Genomic DNA, 14,251 nt, shown 5'->3' on the forward strand with positions numbered 1-14,251 from the left:
AATTGTAGTGTATCAGGGTAGTGGCAACTTCGAAGTTTATTCGTAATATTGAAATGAAAAGGGGGGGGGAAGGTTGTGAAGAGTGGCTTATGCTCATTTGTCTAGAACTGCCGTGGTTCTGTGCCCAACTGTGTATCTATAATTAGGGTACAAGTAATCCAGCCTCAGCCATTTTACATATTTTTCACACTTTAGAATAAATGAGTACCCTAATCAGGAACAGAGGGGACAGGGTCATGTCAACATTTTAAACAGAGAGTTTGCTGCATGAAACTAATGCAACAGTGTCCGGACAGGCTGTCGATGTAAATTCAACCAATTGGATGGGGAAGTCAGACACAAAAACCTATCAAGCATGTCTACATTGCAGATACTTGAGGTTTCCTACATATCAGGGAAGTCATCTTGCATACAGCCAGTAAATCACTGCTCTAACACTGAAATAAGCCAACAGGTATTTACGTTTCCTGAAGAGTACCCTGTTCATGGTTGATTGAAGAAATGTGTCCCCTTTATGGGCTGACATCAGAGGGGCTACAGCTTCAGGTCATGAAATGTCTGATGCACTTCAATGTAATAAGGGTTATGTAAACTTTAATAGCACACTACTACTGTCTGTATCATCTTTTTTTTTGTTTGTTTTTTAGGCACAACCTTTGGCATTCAGCTTAAGGTCTACTTAGAGGTCCAAAAATTATTTTTTGGTAAAAATTGCATCTCTCTGATGTGATAAGTAGGTATTGGATGTGCCAGTTGCTGAGGGAATCAACTGATATTTCCTGTGATGGAAACCTATAGTACATCACTGTCTATAGCAAGGCTGTAAGAAGCACACACCACTGGAATGCTGCAATCATTCACAAGATGATGTCCAAACCACTGATCAACAAAATAAAACTCTTTTATAGGTATTATAATTATCTTGTTATACTTACAAGCAGCTCCAAACCTGAGTAGTCATGGTATAGCTTTTTTTCTTTAAACATACAAAAATGTATGTACATTTATCTCCATTTTCTGTAAACAGCAAGTAAGCACTCTCCTTTTAAATCCCTTTGATGATTGAAACATGCAAATCATATGCACAGTACTTAAGTATAAAAAGAAACCAAGACAAGAAAGTAATGAAGAGATGAAACTTTACACCTAAAAAAAGATCTGCATCCAACAGTACTAAATGGAATGCCAGAAAACAAACTGATTTCATCTCGAGCTGGCCACTAAGCTTCCTCAATACAACTGCAGAAATGTGATTCAATTAAATTACTCGTTTAAAAAAAAAAGAAAAAGAAAATGAAGTGCGTGCACCTTCCATGCTTTTTATGTTACTTGTAATACTTGTGTTTTCCCATATGGAGATCTGACATGTAGGAAAGGGACTTTTCCTCCTGATGGAAACTCACACTTAACCCTTCCCTTTCACATACACACACCCACCTTCGCACATTCCCAGACCTATTTGAGGAGGAAGGATAACCAAGCAGCAATTTGACACACTAACAAACACAGGGCTGAGCATCACAGCCCAGAGATGTGACAGTCAGGAAGCATATTTTTTTCACCTTATTTGTCTCTCAGAAATCGAGAAGTCCAACAATATTTTTCTTTTTTTTTTGCAGATAAGTTTTTCTGCCTTTCAATAAAGGGTTTATCATCACATAAAGAGTTATTTTCCTAGGGCACTTAACAAGGAGGTGAGCATAGTCTGAGCTGTGGGTAGTTTGTTGCTATTTCCATGTGCTGGCCATGGCTGCAGAATTGGTGGACTCAGTGTCTCTGCTCTCCCACTTCATGTGGCGATTCACTAGGAGGGTACTGCTGAGAGGTCCGCAGCCCACCTGGGTGTGACAGGAGGAGGGGAGGAAAAACAAGAATGAGGAGAAGGAGGAGAAGAAGGAGGGTGGGAGGGAGGGAGGTTAGCCATAGAGCTGCAAGCCAGATGAGACACACTGCAGTACAGGAGAGGAGCAAGGAGGAAAAAGGGGGGAAGAAAAAGAAGAAGTACCTGCAGTACCACTGCCACTCTTGGAGATTTTGCTCACTTTGGAGCAGGAAGTGGAGGATGAGGACGAAGGGTGGTGGTTGTGGCTGGCCTCAGGGTGTACCCTCTTGCGTGAAGAGGACAAAGACATGGATACCGGAGGAGCAAGTGTCGTCCCTTCCATGCCGACCAATCCTGGGGGCCCCCGTGGCAGGCCTACCCCACCACCTGGACCCTCGCTGCCTCCTCGTCCGTTGCCACTGTGCAGGTGGGGGTTACTGTGCTTGTGGGAGTGGCGATGGGGGTTGTGCTCCGCTCCCCGATGCTGTTTCTCTTTGCTCACCAGTGGGCTGGAATGTTTACTTTTACTGTTGTTGGTGGTGGCTATGAGTTCATCTGATGAGCTGTGGCGCTCAGATGATGAAACTTTTATCTTCATCTTAAGTTCGTCTTTGCTTGGTTGTCCACTTTTATCCAGCTGTGAAGTGCCGCTGGACCCAGGAACAGCCAGGCGGAGTTTAATTGAGCCTTTGTCCCGTTTGTCACTGTGATGGCGTCTATCTTGCCCTGAAGTTGACGAAGGGACTTTAATTTTCATTGGGGAGGCAGTGGTGCTGCCACCACCACCACCATGGGATGTTTGGTGGGGCTGCAAATGTTTTCTGTGGTCTACTTGGCCCATAGTGGATGGTGCATAGGTAGAGGAGGAGGACGACAAATCCCCCCTCACTTCAAAGTCCATTACTCTCTCATGCTGCTCCTGCCTACGTTTCTGTCCAGAGACAGACAGCTCTGCAGCATGTTTCTCTCTGTATTTGTCTAGAGACAGCTTCTGAGCTGGAGAAGGTTGTGGTGGAGGAGGTTGAGCCGGCGGAGGGAAAGCAGACTGTTTGCCCACACCACTCCCACCAGTCGTTTTTTGTTCTTGTTTGATATCTACTGTTTTCTCAGTCCTGTACATAGGCGGTTGCTGAAGCAAAGAGGAAGTGGAGGTTTGCAAGGACAGTGTCGGCTCCTGGAAAGGGATGCTTAGGGGTTCCTGTTTTATACAGGTGGAAGGGTACTCTGCTTGGCTCTGGTTGCCCTGGGGCCATTCACTATGGCTCCCTGGATTGTATGTGGCAGTCATGGTGTCCAGTGACAGAGGTCCTCCTCTGGACTGGCCAGGCATGGGCACAGGGAAGGTGGCGCTTGCTTTGGAAAAACTTGGATTGGAGGAAGGAACTCCAGGAAGTGTGGCCTCACCCTGGTCCTGGAGCATTGAAGGCCCAGCAAAGGAGGTGTCCGTCAACTGGGCATTTTCACTCTTGGGCTTTTTGGCAGCCTGTGTTGCCTAAAGGTAAGAAAAATTGGTAAAGTGAGGCAGTGAAGAGTACAGGTTTAGGTAACTGTAACCTTTTTCTGATGTTAAACAAGAGCAGTGAGTAAAACAATTGAAACGGCAGGTTTTCTTTTGCAGCACATAATTCTGCAAGAAGTATGTGAATTTTTACAACCCCCTTTTCAAGCTCCCGTTGCATAAAAAGTTAGGACACTGTAAGATGTAAATAACAGACTGACAAAGACTACATTTAATCAAAAAATTATACAAACAGCAAGCAGTTTAACAATTTAAGAATAACTGTATCAACCTCAAATTGTAACAAATATGGGCTTAAATCATCTATGGGTCATAAGATCAAAAGATTCAGAGAATCTGGAAAAATCTCAGTATACAAGGGACTGACACATAGGCAACAATGTACTGAAAACAGACGTGATTCTTTAGCAGAAATCACTGCATGGAGTCCAGAATGCTTCCAAAAACACTGTTAGTAAACACAATTCATTGTTGCATTCACAAATGCAATATTAAAACTACTATGTAAAGAAAGGAGCATCACACTATTCAGAACCGCCATTGCCTTCTCTGGGCCTGAGCCCATTTACAACAGAGTGAGGCAAGATGATAACAAAAATGTCCTGTGGTCTGATGAATCAGTGCACAGCTGAAATCTCCAGGTGATATGGTACCCATGGCATGGATAATTAAAATATTTGTGAAGGGGCCATCAATACTTGATATATAAACGTTGTGGAATAACATATGTCAACATCCAAACGCCAACTTTTTTGGAAAATGCCTTGCCGATTTCACAACAGCATGGCCCCAAGTAAGATACTACACTGGTCTGCCTGCAGGTCTCGGCTTGTCGACTACTGAAAACATTTGTGCATTGTCAAAAAAATAGGACAAAAAAAGTCCTAAAGTGTTAAGCAGCCGTAATCCTATATGGAGCCTAAGTGAGGAAATATTCAGCTTTCAAAACTATAGCAGTCAGTGTTTACAATTCTCAGACACAGAGTGTTAAAGAAGACATGAAGAGAAAAAAAAGTGGTAAACATGACCCAGTTTCAACTTTTCTGAAAGTACACTGCTGGCATCAATTTTTCAACAAACAATAAAAATTGTCAGTTTTAACATTTGATATGAGGTCTGACTGCACTATGATTAATCTGATGTATAACGTAAATGATTTCTTTATCACTGTATTCCATCACATCACATTTTACCAAGTGTCTCAAAGTTTTTGAAAATGAGATTATAACACCTGCTCTCACAGCAAACAGCCCGGCTTTGCCACATACATATCTGAATCTTAGAAAATGAGTGTTCAGCAGCCTAGCTGCTAAAAGTAAGGTGTTTGGGGCTGCCTGCTGCTTTGCTGACACTCATCCACCGCCTGTCACTCAAACAGCTGGCTCACTGTACTTTAACTCTGCTTAGCACCAGTGCTCCATTGACAGCTCTTTTGCAGACATTAAACACGCAGACGGTAACCTAAACCACTCCTTGGTGGGAAAGGGAGAGCCAATAGGGAGCCTGTGTGCTAAGATACCTACAACCAATATTGCCAAAGGGGTAAACCCTTTATTAGGGACTACAGTGTAAATTTATGGCCCCTGTTGTACAGGTATTCAAAGCATTTGTTGTTACAAGTCTGCATCCATTTAGTGCATCCTGAACAAATAAAAGTAAAACTATAAATCAGTCATGTCCTTTCAATGCATGACAAACATAACAGCAAAGTATCCTACCCTCCAGTTGCGTATCCTCTTTAACCGACTGGGCGTCTTCTCCAGAATTTGCAGAAACTCATGAGTCAGCTCTGAAAATACAAGATATAACTGTTAGACCATTCAGCCGCTAAAGTTACATAGTGCAACTAAAATCATTCACACATTTAAAAAGTAGAAGTATTCCATGAAGCTACCCTTGGTAAAAATGCTAAACATAACTATAGAGCAATATATTAAAAAGATAAAGGAGACATGCTGATGTAAATACAACGGCCTGAGAGCTTATTGTATCTGAATATTAGTCCACCTATCAGCTGTTCTTTTTAAAATAAAATGGCATTTCAACTTCAATTAGTAGCAAAATGAATTGTAGTTTGAATTGTGACTAGAATATTTTACATACATTGAAGATCAGGTTTTAATATTATCCGCTATACGGTATCAATACATCACTTTCAAAGAAAACACATAACTCCCATCTTACCATCAAGTAACTCAAGAGTGACAGAGCTGTCTACGTATTCCCACCAGTGTTTCCCATCAGTAGAAACTGGGATCTCCCAGTTGGACCATTTACACGCCAGATGGATGCATACACAGGCAATCACTGTGGGCTTGTATTGGAGGCAGAAGGTAGTGAGGTGCAGACTGTATCGTGAGTGAGTGAGGGTATGCAAAGAGTATTATATGTGAGGATGTATGTATGTATGTGAGTGAGTTGATTCAGGCCAGGTGCAGTCAAGATCGATCCCACATGTGGAGAAAAGAGAAAAAAACACAAGAAGGAGCAGACAGTTTTAATTTACTGATAGAATGAGTTGCAAGAATTTAGCAGAATTGTTACTTAGCAACTACTTAAAAGATAAGCTACTTAAATGTGTTGACAGAGTAGACCTGATTTAATAAATGTACCAACATTTATTTCAAACAATTCACTCCACAGCCAAACATGGGTGATTTCTCTAATACCTTTATGATGTACGTGTAATAGGGACATGATTCTTGGTGTGCTTGCAGTTACGCAGTATTAGTGCCATGTGACAATTTAACAATCAGAAAACTTGACTGCTGGGGCACAAAACAGAAGTGAGGCAGGGGACCACGTGTAATAACTAAGTGTAGTCTGTCTACTGTGTAACATACTGGCCATGAGGCCACCCATGTGACAATTACATCATTGCACAGTTATCTGACAAGGGGCTGCTCCTAGAACCCTATCTGCATGGGCCCCGCTTCCTTTGGACTGCACTCAAATGGATAAACCAATGGGATTTCCAAATCAAGGTATACAACTTAGTAGTGGTGCAGCCAGTGTTAGGGGAATATTTCAGAGGTGTAAATAAAGTACAAGTGCATGGCTAAATGACTCTAGGGTAAATCCCAATTGAATAAGCAACACTGTTCTGTAGATGCAGAAAGAGTTCAAATACATAGTGTAGTTCACACATAAACAGGAAAACATATTCTTATCTTAAAAACAACAAATAAAAATTGGAAACTGATTACTATCCACCAAGTGATGATCTTAAAGTATCAAACTTCCACTATAACATTTCAAAATTACCACCAAATCATGTAGTTCTTAGTTATGGATGTGAACAAAAGTTCATCTTTTGTGAACCACACAATGTGCTGCTTGCGCATAAGGACCATGCTTGTTTTTAGACTGTGAATTAGCTTTCTGTGATCATCTCAAACTCTTAAATCATGAATATGCTATTCCAACATCAATGTACAGGAGAAAAAAATTCTCAAGGAAAACTTTCTTCACAATATAGTTAAATTCAATAGCACTTAACTAGCACCACATCTTAGCATGATACTGTCTAAAAACAAATGGTCATAACTAGCATCATTGCATTAGAAAACACATTTTGATAAGGGCCGGACAGTAACCTTGTACAACAAGACAAGTACAATGTCTGGAATCTAGTGGTCTGATAATGATGGTTTAATACAAAATGCTCAGTCATGGATGAATTGGTTGATATTTCAAAATCATCTTAAATGAATTCATACTTGAATTAAATTACAAAAGTTACGGTTGTGGATCTGTGACCGAGTTAAAATATATATTTGTAGAAGTATTGAAGTCACAGGTCACAGCTTTCACTCTTTATAAGTGCCAAAACATTTAGCATCATTCACATTAAGCATCCAGACATTGTAGAATAATTTAAAGCTCTTAAAATAAATTACATTATTAACAACTGACTCCACTATCACCTACTTTCCACAGACCCTTTAAGGACCCAGTTTTTTTTAAAAAAATCATAAAGGACTTGTTAAGAGTGACATTTTGCTTCCTTAATTAGGAAAAAATCTTGAGCACTAAATACACTTTTGCTCTGCACACAAGATACTAAATGGTTTAGATATGCAGGTGACATTTTGGGTTTTTCCACAGGAGTCAGCCATGCTAAGCCATGCTGTGAACGGAACAAGTGATTTTCTATTGCACCAATCAGCAATGTAGTGTCGTTTACTTGAAACAATAATGAAGCTCTACTAGCCCAACAAACACATTACAATAACTAATTTTCACCAAAGAGATTTTTTTTTTTTTTTTCTAAATCAGAGCTTTGTTCAATACACTATCACTAGCCGGCAGTTTTTGACAAATTCTCCCAAATGAAGAGCTGTTGTTGAAATGCATTCATTCGACTGGTCGATTTTTTGTTTGCTCTTGTATCAACCTGCTATCAACATTCCAAGAATTTCAGTATTAGTACAGACTACCAGTTTTATGGTATCAAACCATCCCTGCAAAGCTGTAGTGGAAATGCATGTCATCACTGATCCCTACTTGGCTTAGCACAGCATGGTTAAAGTGGACCAATCCAGGCTAATGGTCAAACTTTGATATTCTGAAGGTCCTTAATGGGTCACAACTATATTTACATTGAGCTTATATGAATTAAATGTATGAAAGAGTGTTGTAGAGCTAGGGAAAAGATGTGCATTTAAAGACAAGCAATTATTACAAAAGCTGAAAAATATCTGAAGAGAGAATGAATGTAAACAAATGAATATGAAAAAGAAAATTTGAAGAATTAATCTGCGGTACTTACCGGAAGAACCTCTACGAGAAATGTTTACATCTGTGAAATCTTTAGCTGCTATTCAGGCTACCAAAGTGTCTTTCTTTTAGAATTATGCACTTTTTCGCAACCGAACAAACATGTGGGTTTCAAGCGCACCACTACACTTCACATTTTGCATTCAACCCATCTGTGCCAACACGTGGTCCCTTGTACAATACACCGCACTGCGACTGGGGCCGGTAACGCTACGAGCCACCATGTCCCGCTACCTCTGACGGAGGGAGGGGAGCTGAGGGGAGGAGGCAAGCGTCCCAACAACCACCAGTGCAAGTAGGGCCCGTTGGACACTGAAAGGGTACCCTGCATTACAGGAAGCTATGGTGTGCAGTCAAAGTGCAACAAAGGAGGGGCAGGATAACAACCTGTTGGTAGCCATGAAATAGGAAGTCTGTGCCAGATCCTTGCTTGCTGTAAAAGAGAAAAAAAGACAAAGACAGGGGGAGGGAAAAGTTATTAGAATTTCATCAAGCAAAATCACTTTATTATCATTAGGACAGGAGCACAACATTCACCATTTTTAAGCTGATTTCCAATGCACTGATTAGGCCAAGACCAAGACTGGACGCGAGCTGATGCAACATTTTGGAAATTTTCGGCAATTTTACAGTCGTTCATACTTGCAATACATAATTCCAAATAAATTGGAAAAAAAGAGAAGTTGTTGAAGGCTTTGTTTAACAACAAAAGAAAGTTCACTGCACTACAACAAAAAAGCAAAAAACAATCTCAAGCTATAGTTAAAGTGCATCAATCTCCAAGTTGTGTGACCTCACAGGACATTATAAAGGTGCCACCCAGTACCACTCACTTGACCAAGTCTGCCCAAAAAAATAAAAAATAAAAATTTAGAGAGGTAAGTTTTGGACACAAGTGTGAAATGGTAAAATTTCAACCCAGAAAAAGAAAGGAGTCTCGGACTTGGCCCAATAAGTGTAGGTAAATGTTGTCATTTAAGTAAAGTCATACGAAAATCTCAAAAGGTCATCAAAAGAGCAAGGTAAGTGGTCAGGTAACCATTAAATCAGCAAGGTTTTCACCCCCCTCCCCACCCATAGCTGAGGTGGGACAAACAAGAGCAGAGGGCACAAAGAGCAAAGAAGGAAGCCTCTACCTCGCACTAGCTGGGAACATTTCACCACATCAGTGTGTGGGTGATCAATAGTAATTTCAAAGCCTGGAACAAAATACATGACAGGTGAGTTCAACACAGACACAGTTGTGAGGTGACATGTCATTTTATGATCGAACAGATAAACGTAGAAGCCCATTTCTAGCCACCAATTCAGATTCTTGTGCATATCTATATGAAAAATGTGAATAGCGGAAATTTATGGTTGATTTTTCAAATAGTATTACACATAAAGTGCAACTGACTAAACACTTTCACTCTGGATGACAGATTTCTTAATATCAGATGTAATCAGTGAGTCTAAACTGTTCTCGTCATAAAATAAAATGCTGCAACTGTGAAGTTAGAGGTAGAACTTGCAACGGTTTTTATTAGCACCCCATTTCATGATAATTGTCAGCATTTGGAGAATGACATGTCACCTTTACATGAATTGAAAATATACAAGTGACAAGATAGCCATAGCGTAGATGCTAAAACATCAGTCAACAAGCTGTGATAAAAAAAAAATAAATAAAAATTCAACAGTGATTAATAGCACTACTCCCTTACGATTAACCAAAGAAAATGAATATGATAAACAAAGCGCTCTCAAGTCATCCACTCCAGTCACCACTACTTACCTAGGGTCTGCAGCACTATGGATTCAAGCATCACCAGCTCTTGAGCTTGCTGGAGGTATGCCTAAAGTTTGATAGACAGTCATTACAACACAATTGTAATGAGTCTATTAATCTATCCCCCTAACAACTGATTTCAAATGGCCAAAATGCCAAACAGAGAGGCTCGTTTCAATACTAATGCAAGCCTTGTTAGGTGTAGTTGTGCGGTACACACCAACTGCAGGCCAGAGGAGGAAAAATAAGGCCCACTGTGCAGGGCAAGGGAATTTGCCAGCCATTTATACATAGCGAAACCAGGACCGCTGAGACAACAGGTAAGACAGCCATACAATATAAAGAGTTACCCGAACTTACATTACTTTTTGTGTCTAGAGGTGATTCTTGCGGGTTTAGACAAGCATGTGCAACTTTGATCACATGTTCGAGTTTCCGAGGTTGTTCTTCCACTTTAGCAGCCAAGAATAGGGTGGTTGGAGATATTATCTGTATAAAAACAAAAATAGTTTCAGAAATACTCAAACTACCTAAAGTTTATCTAACATGTGACAATAGGTTGCAGATCAATGACAAAATTATATATTGTAATACTTACATTTCTGTGGAATTTGGTGAAAGAGTGGTGCATATAAAATCTATGCATGTAAACAATTGCCGTATTTATTGTTAATTGAGAGCTGGTTTGTGGGTTAAGGAAAAGTTTGAGTTTGCTAAACATCACTTTGCATTGCATCAATTAATGTCCATAACAATGCAATAATAAACAAAACACAATTAATCCAAAGTGACAGTAAGCTTATCAAGTTATATAAACAACTAACAATCTGGTATATTTAAAATCTCCCTAATCACTGATAATTCTGTCCATGTGTAACAACAATCTAATGACTACTTTATGTACAGAAAAAAATATGGCAACAGCTGTGATGGAGCTCAGGACTGAGGATGGTAGCATCTAAATAATGATTCACTTGCAGCATATCAACAGCACATTGCCTGTCTAAAGCGAAGTAATGTACACGGTATGTCTTGGCATTAGAGCATCGCCTGGATTGATCCTGTCTCAATGTCAGGGACTGTTCATAATTTAAAAGACTTAATTAGTTTACAGGTGCCTGTTCCACGTGTGTGAATGTGCACAGCTTCCTTGCTGTGGAGACACTTATATGGATGCTGCTGCAGGTATTTAATAAACTCAGCAGAAAAAATCCTACAAACATGTGGAAGCTACAAACCAAGCTTCAGCTCCTGATGTCTTGTGTGTGTGTGTGTGTGTGTGGGGGGGGGATCCAGAATTAATTCATTTCTGGTGAGTACGACTAATCTTAGTCTAAGAAAAATCCAGTAAAGCTCTATTAATATAATAAGTTTGGTTTGTAACAGATTAGAAATTGTAGAGATTTTAGGCAACAACTGTGGAAATAGGCTTCCCTACAACCTTAACACAACTCGATATACCGTTACTTGTGTGCGCCAACCCGTTAACGTGACTGTGACCAGGGCGGTAATTCAGACACGAAGGCGACACGACGAGTTTCCGTCAGATTAACGGAAAGCAGTCGAAATTTGAAAGGAATTCAAGTTAAATGTGGTTATATTATGCCAAGACACACGTCACCATGCAGCTGTAAAGCTGGACAACAGTTTGAAATAAGTTAAGACGCAGAACATAAAGGTTAACAGCCGAGCCTGTACAGCATGATACGTGACTTACGCTACCTTCATATTAATCACATTCAGTCTATTAGTCCGCCAGCACTGCAAGAAATTGCATACTTTAGCTTACGTAATCTAACAAAGCATTATTAATCTATCAGAATTGAGGCAATTGTATTTCAGTGGACAAAGGTCTACCGACAGCTGCACACTCGCCTAGTGGCCTTTCAGACGCCAAACCTCAGCTAGCAAGCTAGCTAGCTAGCACGCACACAACATAGCCAAATGTAAAACTAACATTGAAACACCAGATAAAGATTTATATGACTAAATAGCATTTAAATATCACATAAATAACGCACACAAAGTGAAAATTCACGTGTTTCATTCCCAAACCTTGACAGTCACTTCAAATTTAGCTAACGGGCCGCAAAAACGGTGAGCTACCGCCATGTCTGCCTCCAGTCTGGTCGAAGATAAGTTTGTTTACAAAGGATACACGTTGAGCCTCTGCCCCATATCTTGTATCAGATTCGCCGCTTGTTGTCGGTAGGAGAGCTCCCGGTCTGGTTCTACTCCACTTCGGCGGGACGGCGTGCTTTCGAGTTGCTCCCGGGTGAAAAACCATTTCGACGAAGATCCCCGGCACGCCGCCATTACTTTGTAACGTTCACTGAGGCATCCAGAGACCGGACCTGACGTCAGTGTCGCACAGGAAAACACGACTTCGCAATAAGGCATGGTGTTGTCTGATACCGACTTTTATTTGTTTATTTGCCATTTAGAAAACGTTTACTCACATTTGTAGAAATAAAAATGTAGGTTACATGTCATAAGCCTGCAATGTGTAACTACATCAAAATCCACAAAAAAATTTCCTTATTACCCAGCCAAAGGTAATCTTCAGGGAGACAATGTTCTTTAAATGTTTCCTAAAGGTTCGTTTTTGAAGAATTTTGCATTATTGGTTGTAAACACAACCAGGGAAGTCTAAGCCTTTTAAAAACCGTCAGGGACTCTTCCCCAAAGATTCCCTGGGAGTTATATTTGTAGATTTTTTATAAAAAAAATAAGAAACTCATCCCAGAAAACAAAAACCTCCAGGGAATGTTCCTCAGAGATTCGGTTTGCCATGGATTAACTTTCAATTAAGGCATTTTAATTTCACAGTACAGTAATGACAGTTAAATCTGTCTTGCACTGTTCTGAGAGTGATTTGAAGTGTTTTTACTAGTCAAAGAAGATGAGAGATTATTGCAGTGTTAACCAGAAAAGAATTCCTGAAAAACTCCCTTGATTAGGTCATTCATGTAGTGTAGCTTTTTGAGCAGCTGTTTATTGTAGAAGAGCCCCTCCAGTGAAAATCAAGTTCTATACCTCGCTGACATGTCCAAGTGCTTGAGTAAAATAACAACTGACACCATGACTGAGTACTTCCACCTTGAAACTGCAGTGTACCGACGGCAGCCTCACAAACATTGATTCATACTTATTGACCCATGCTGTCAACTTGAAAGGTGGAACTTTTTTTAAAAAAAAATCAGTGTTCTTCTTTAGAATCCGTTTCCAGCTTAAGCATGGTTGGCAGATTATTTCCAATATTAGAACCTGACACTGTGTAACATAGTGTAGTTCTACAGTGTTTGAACACAGATGTGCTACAGGTGAGCTGGTGTGTTTAAGCTGCGGTGAGCGTCAGAGGAGGGAGCGTGGGAAAAGCAAGGATTTCATAGGTCCATACTCTAAAGATAGCAGCAATGTAATGGTACCAGTAAGCTATTTCAATTATAGGACAGATTAGTTTTTTAAAAAAAGCTTTGAAATATGTAATTGTCTTGCATACAGGTGAGATTTTGGGATTGCATCCAATGATGGAAGATGAACTCTACTAATAAAAATGTCATATGAAGAAATAAACAGAGCCATCGTGTTTATTTGGGGGTATGTTTATGCATGTCAGAATTGATTACAAATTGCAAATACCCCTAAAAACATTGAACAGGAGGAATTTTCTGCTATTCTTCAAGGTCAGTGACAACTATTATTTCATCACGTTTTTTTTAAAAAAAACAAACACTTTTTTAAATGATAGTGATAACTCTGTTGTTTCAAAGGATGTACAAGAATAAATATTGTAAATACAAATATAAATTTACTGTATCGAATCAGAACACTGCGTTTCCACAACTGACTTGCAACCATGGCAGACTAGGGACTGTATCATGATATTAACATTTTTGTTTAGAGCTCTGGTGCTATGGTAAGCACTGTGGCCTTACAGCATCCGCTGGTGGAACCTACTGCTCAGATGGGACCTTCATGGGCTCATCCATGTGCTTCACCTTCTCCACATAGTCCAGGGATGTATGCATGGCAGGTTAATTGCTGATTTTAAATCAGCTGTAAGTATGAGCATTCATGACTGTTGGATTCTTTGTGCTGGGCCTGCAGTGCCACCCAGTCCAGGATATGCCTGACCTCTCAGTCAATGCGTCTGCCCTCTGTGACCTTCTTCAGTATAAAGCAGATATAGTGGATGGATAGATATTCAGCTTACAGAATGTCTTTTGGCCAGTGATTGCTATGCGACCTATCATAGAGATGGAAAAAAAAAACACTTCTATTTTCATTATTGTGATGACAATACAAAATCTGATATATTTTAGAGGGATCCCAAACTGTTCTAGGGTACTTTCTATAT

General features: G+C 40.0%; 1 protein-coding gene across 4 annotated transcripts; it reads right to left on the bottom strand.

Annotated features, from left to right (window-relative positions):
• Window positions 1-2: 2 nt before the first annotated feature.
• On the bottom strand, window positions 3-12,258 carry ccnt2a (cyclin T2a). 4 transcript variants are annotated; one of them, XM_022215958.2, is made up of 10 exons: window positions 12,050-12,255; window positions 10,490-10,571; window positions 10,252-10,380; window positions 9,898-9,958; window positions 9,257-9,319; window positions 8,508-8,553; window positions 5,526-5,689; window positions 5,060-5,130; window positions 2,006-3,314; window positions 3-1,838 (listed from the first exon to the last, which is right to left on the bottom strand). In XM_022215958.2, the coding sequence occupies exons 1-10, from the start codon at window positions 12,205-12,207 to the stop codon at window positions 1,768-1,770; spliced, it is 2,154 nt and encodes a 717-aa protein (XP_022071650.1). In that variant the 5' UTR covers window positions 12,208-12,255; the 3' UTR covers window positions 3-1,767. The 4 variants fall into 4 exon arrangements, 3 of the variants coding, with proteins under 3 accessions (XP_022071650.1, XP_022071649.1, XP_051814586.1); XM_022215957.2 differs by lacking the exon at window positions 3-1,838 and having other exon boundaries at window positions 1,902-3,314; window positions 12,050-12,256; XM_051958626.1 differs by lacking the exons at window positions 3-1,838; window positions 9,257-9,319 and having other exon boundaries at window positions 1,902-3,314; window positions 12,050-12,256.
• Between the last annotated feature and the right edge of the window lie 1,993 nt (window positions 12,259-14,251).

Source organism: Acanthochromis polyacanthus, chromosome 14 (genome assembly GCF_021347895.1).
Source record: "Acanthochromis polyacanthus isolate Apoly-LR-REF ecotype Palm Island chromosome 14, KAUST_Apoly_ChrSc, whole genome shotgun sequence".
Lineage (NCBI taxonomy): Eukaryota > Metazoa > Chordata > Actinopteri > Pomacentridae > Acanthochromis > Acanthochromis polyacanthus.

Excerpts from the sequence above, each read along its gene's own strand:
- ccnt2a (XM_022215957.2), bottom strand. The coding sequence starts at position 12,207 with ATGGCGGCGTGCCGGGGATCTTCGTCGAAATGGTTTTTCACCCGGGAG. Across the intron at positions 9,320-9,897 it reads CATAGTGCTGCAGACCCTAG|GCTTTGAAATTACTATTGAT; the intron begins GTAAGTAGTGGT and ends ATTTTGTTCCAG. Across the intron at positions 8,554-9,256 it reads ATGTTCCCAGCTAGTGCGAG|CAAGCAAGGATCTGGCACAG; the intron begins GTAGAGGCTTCC and ends TCTCTTTTACAG.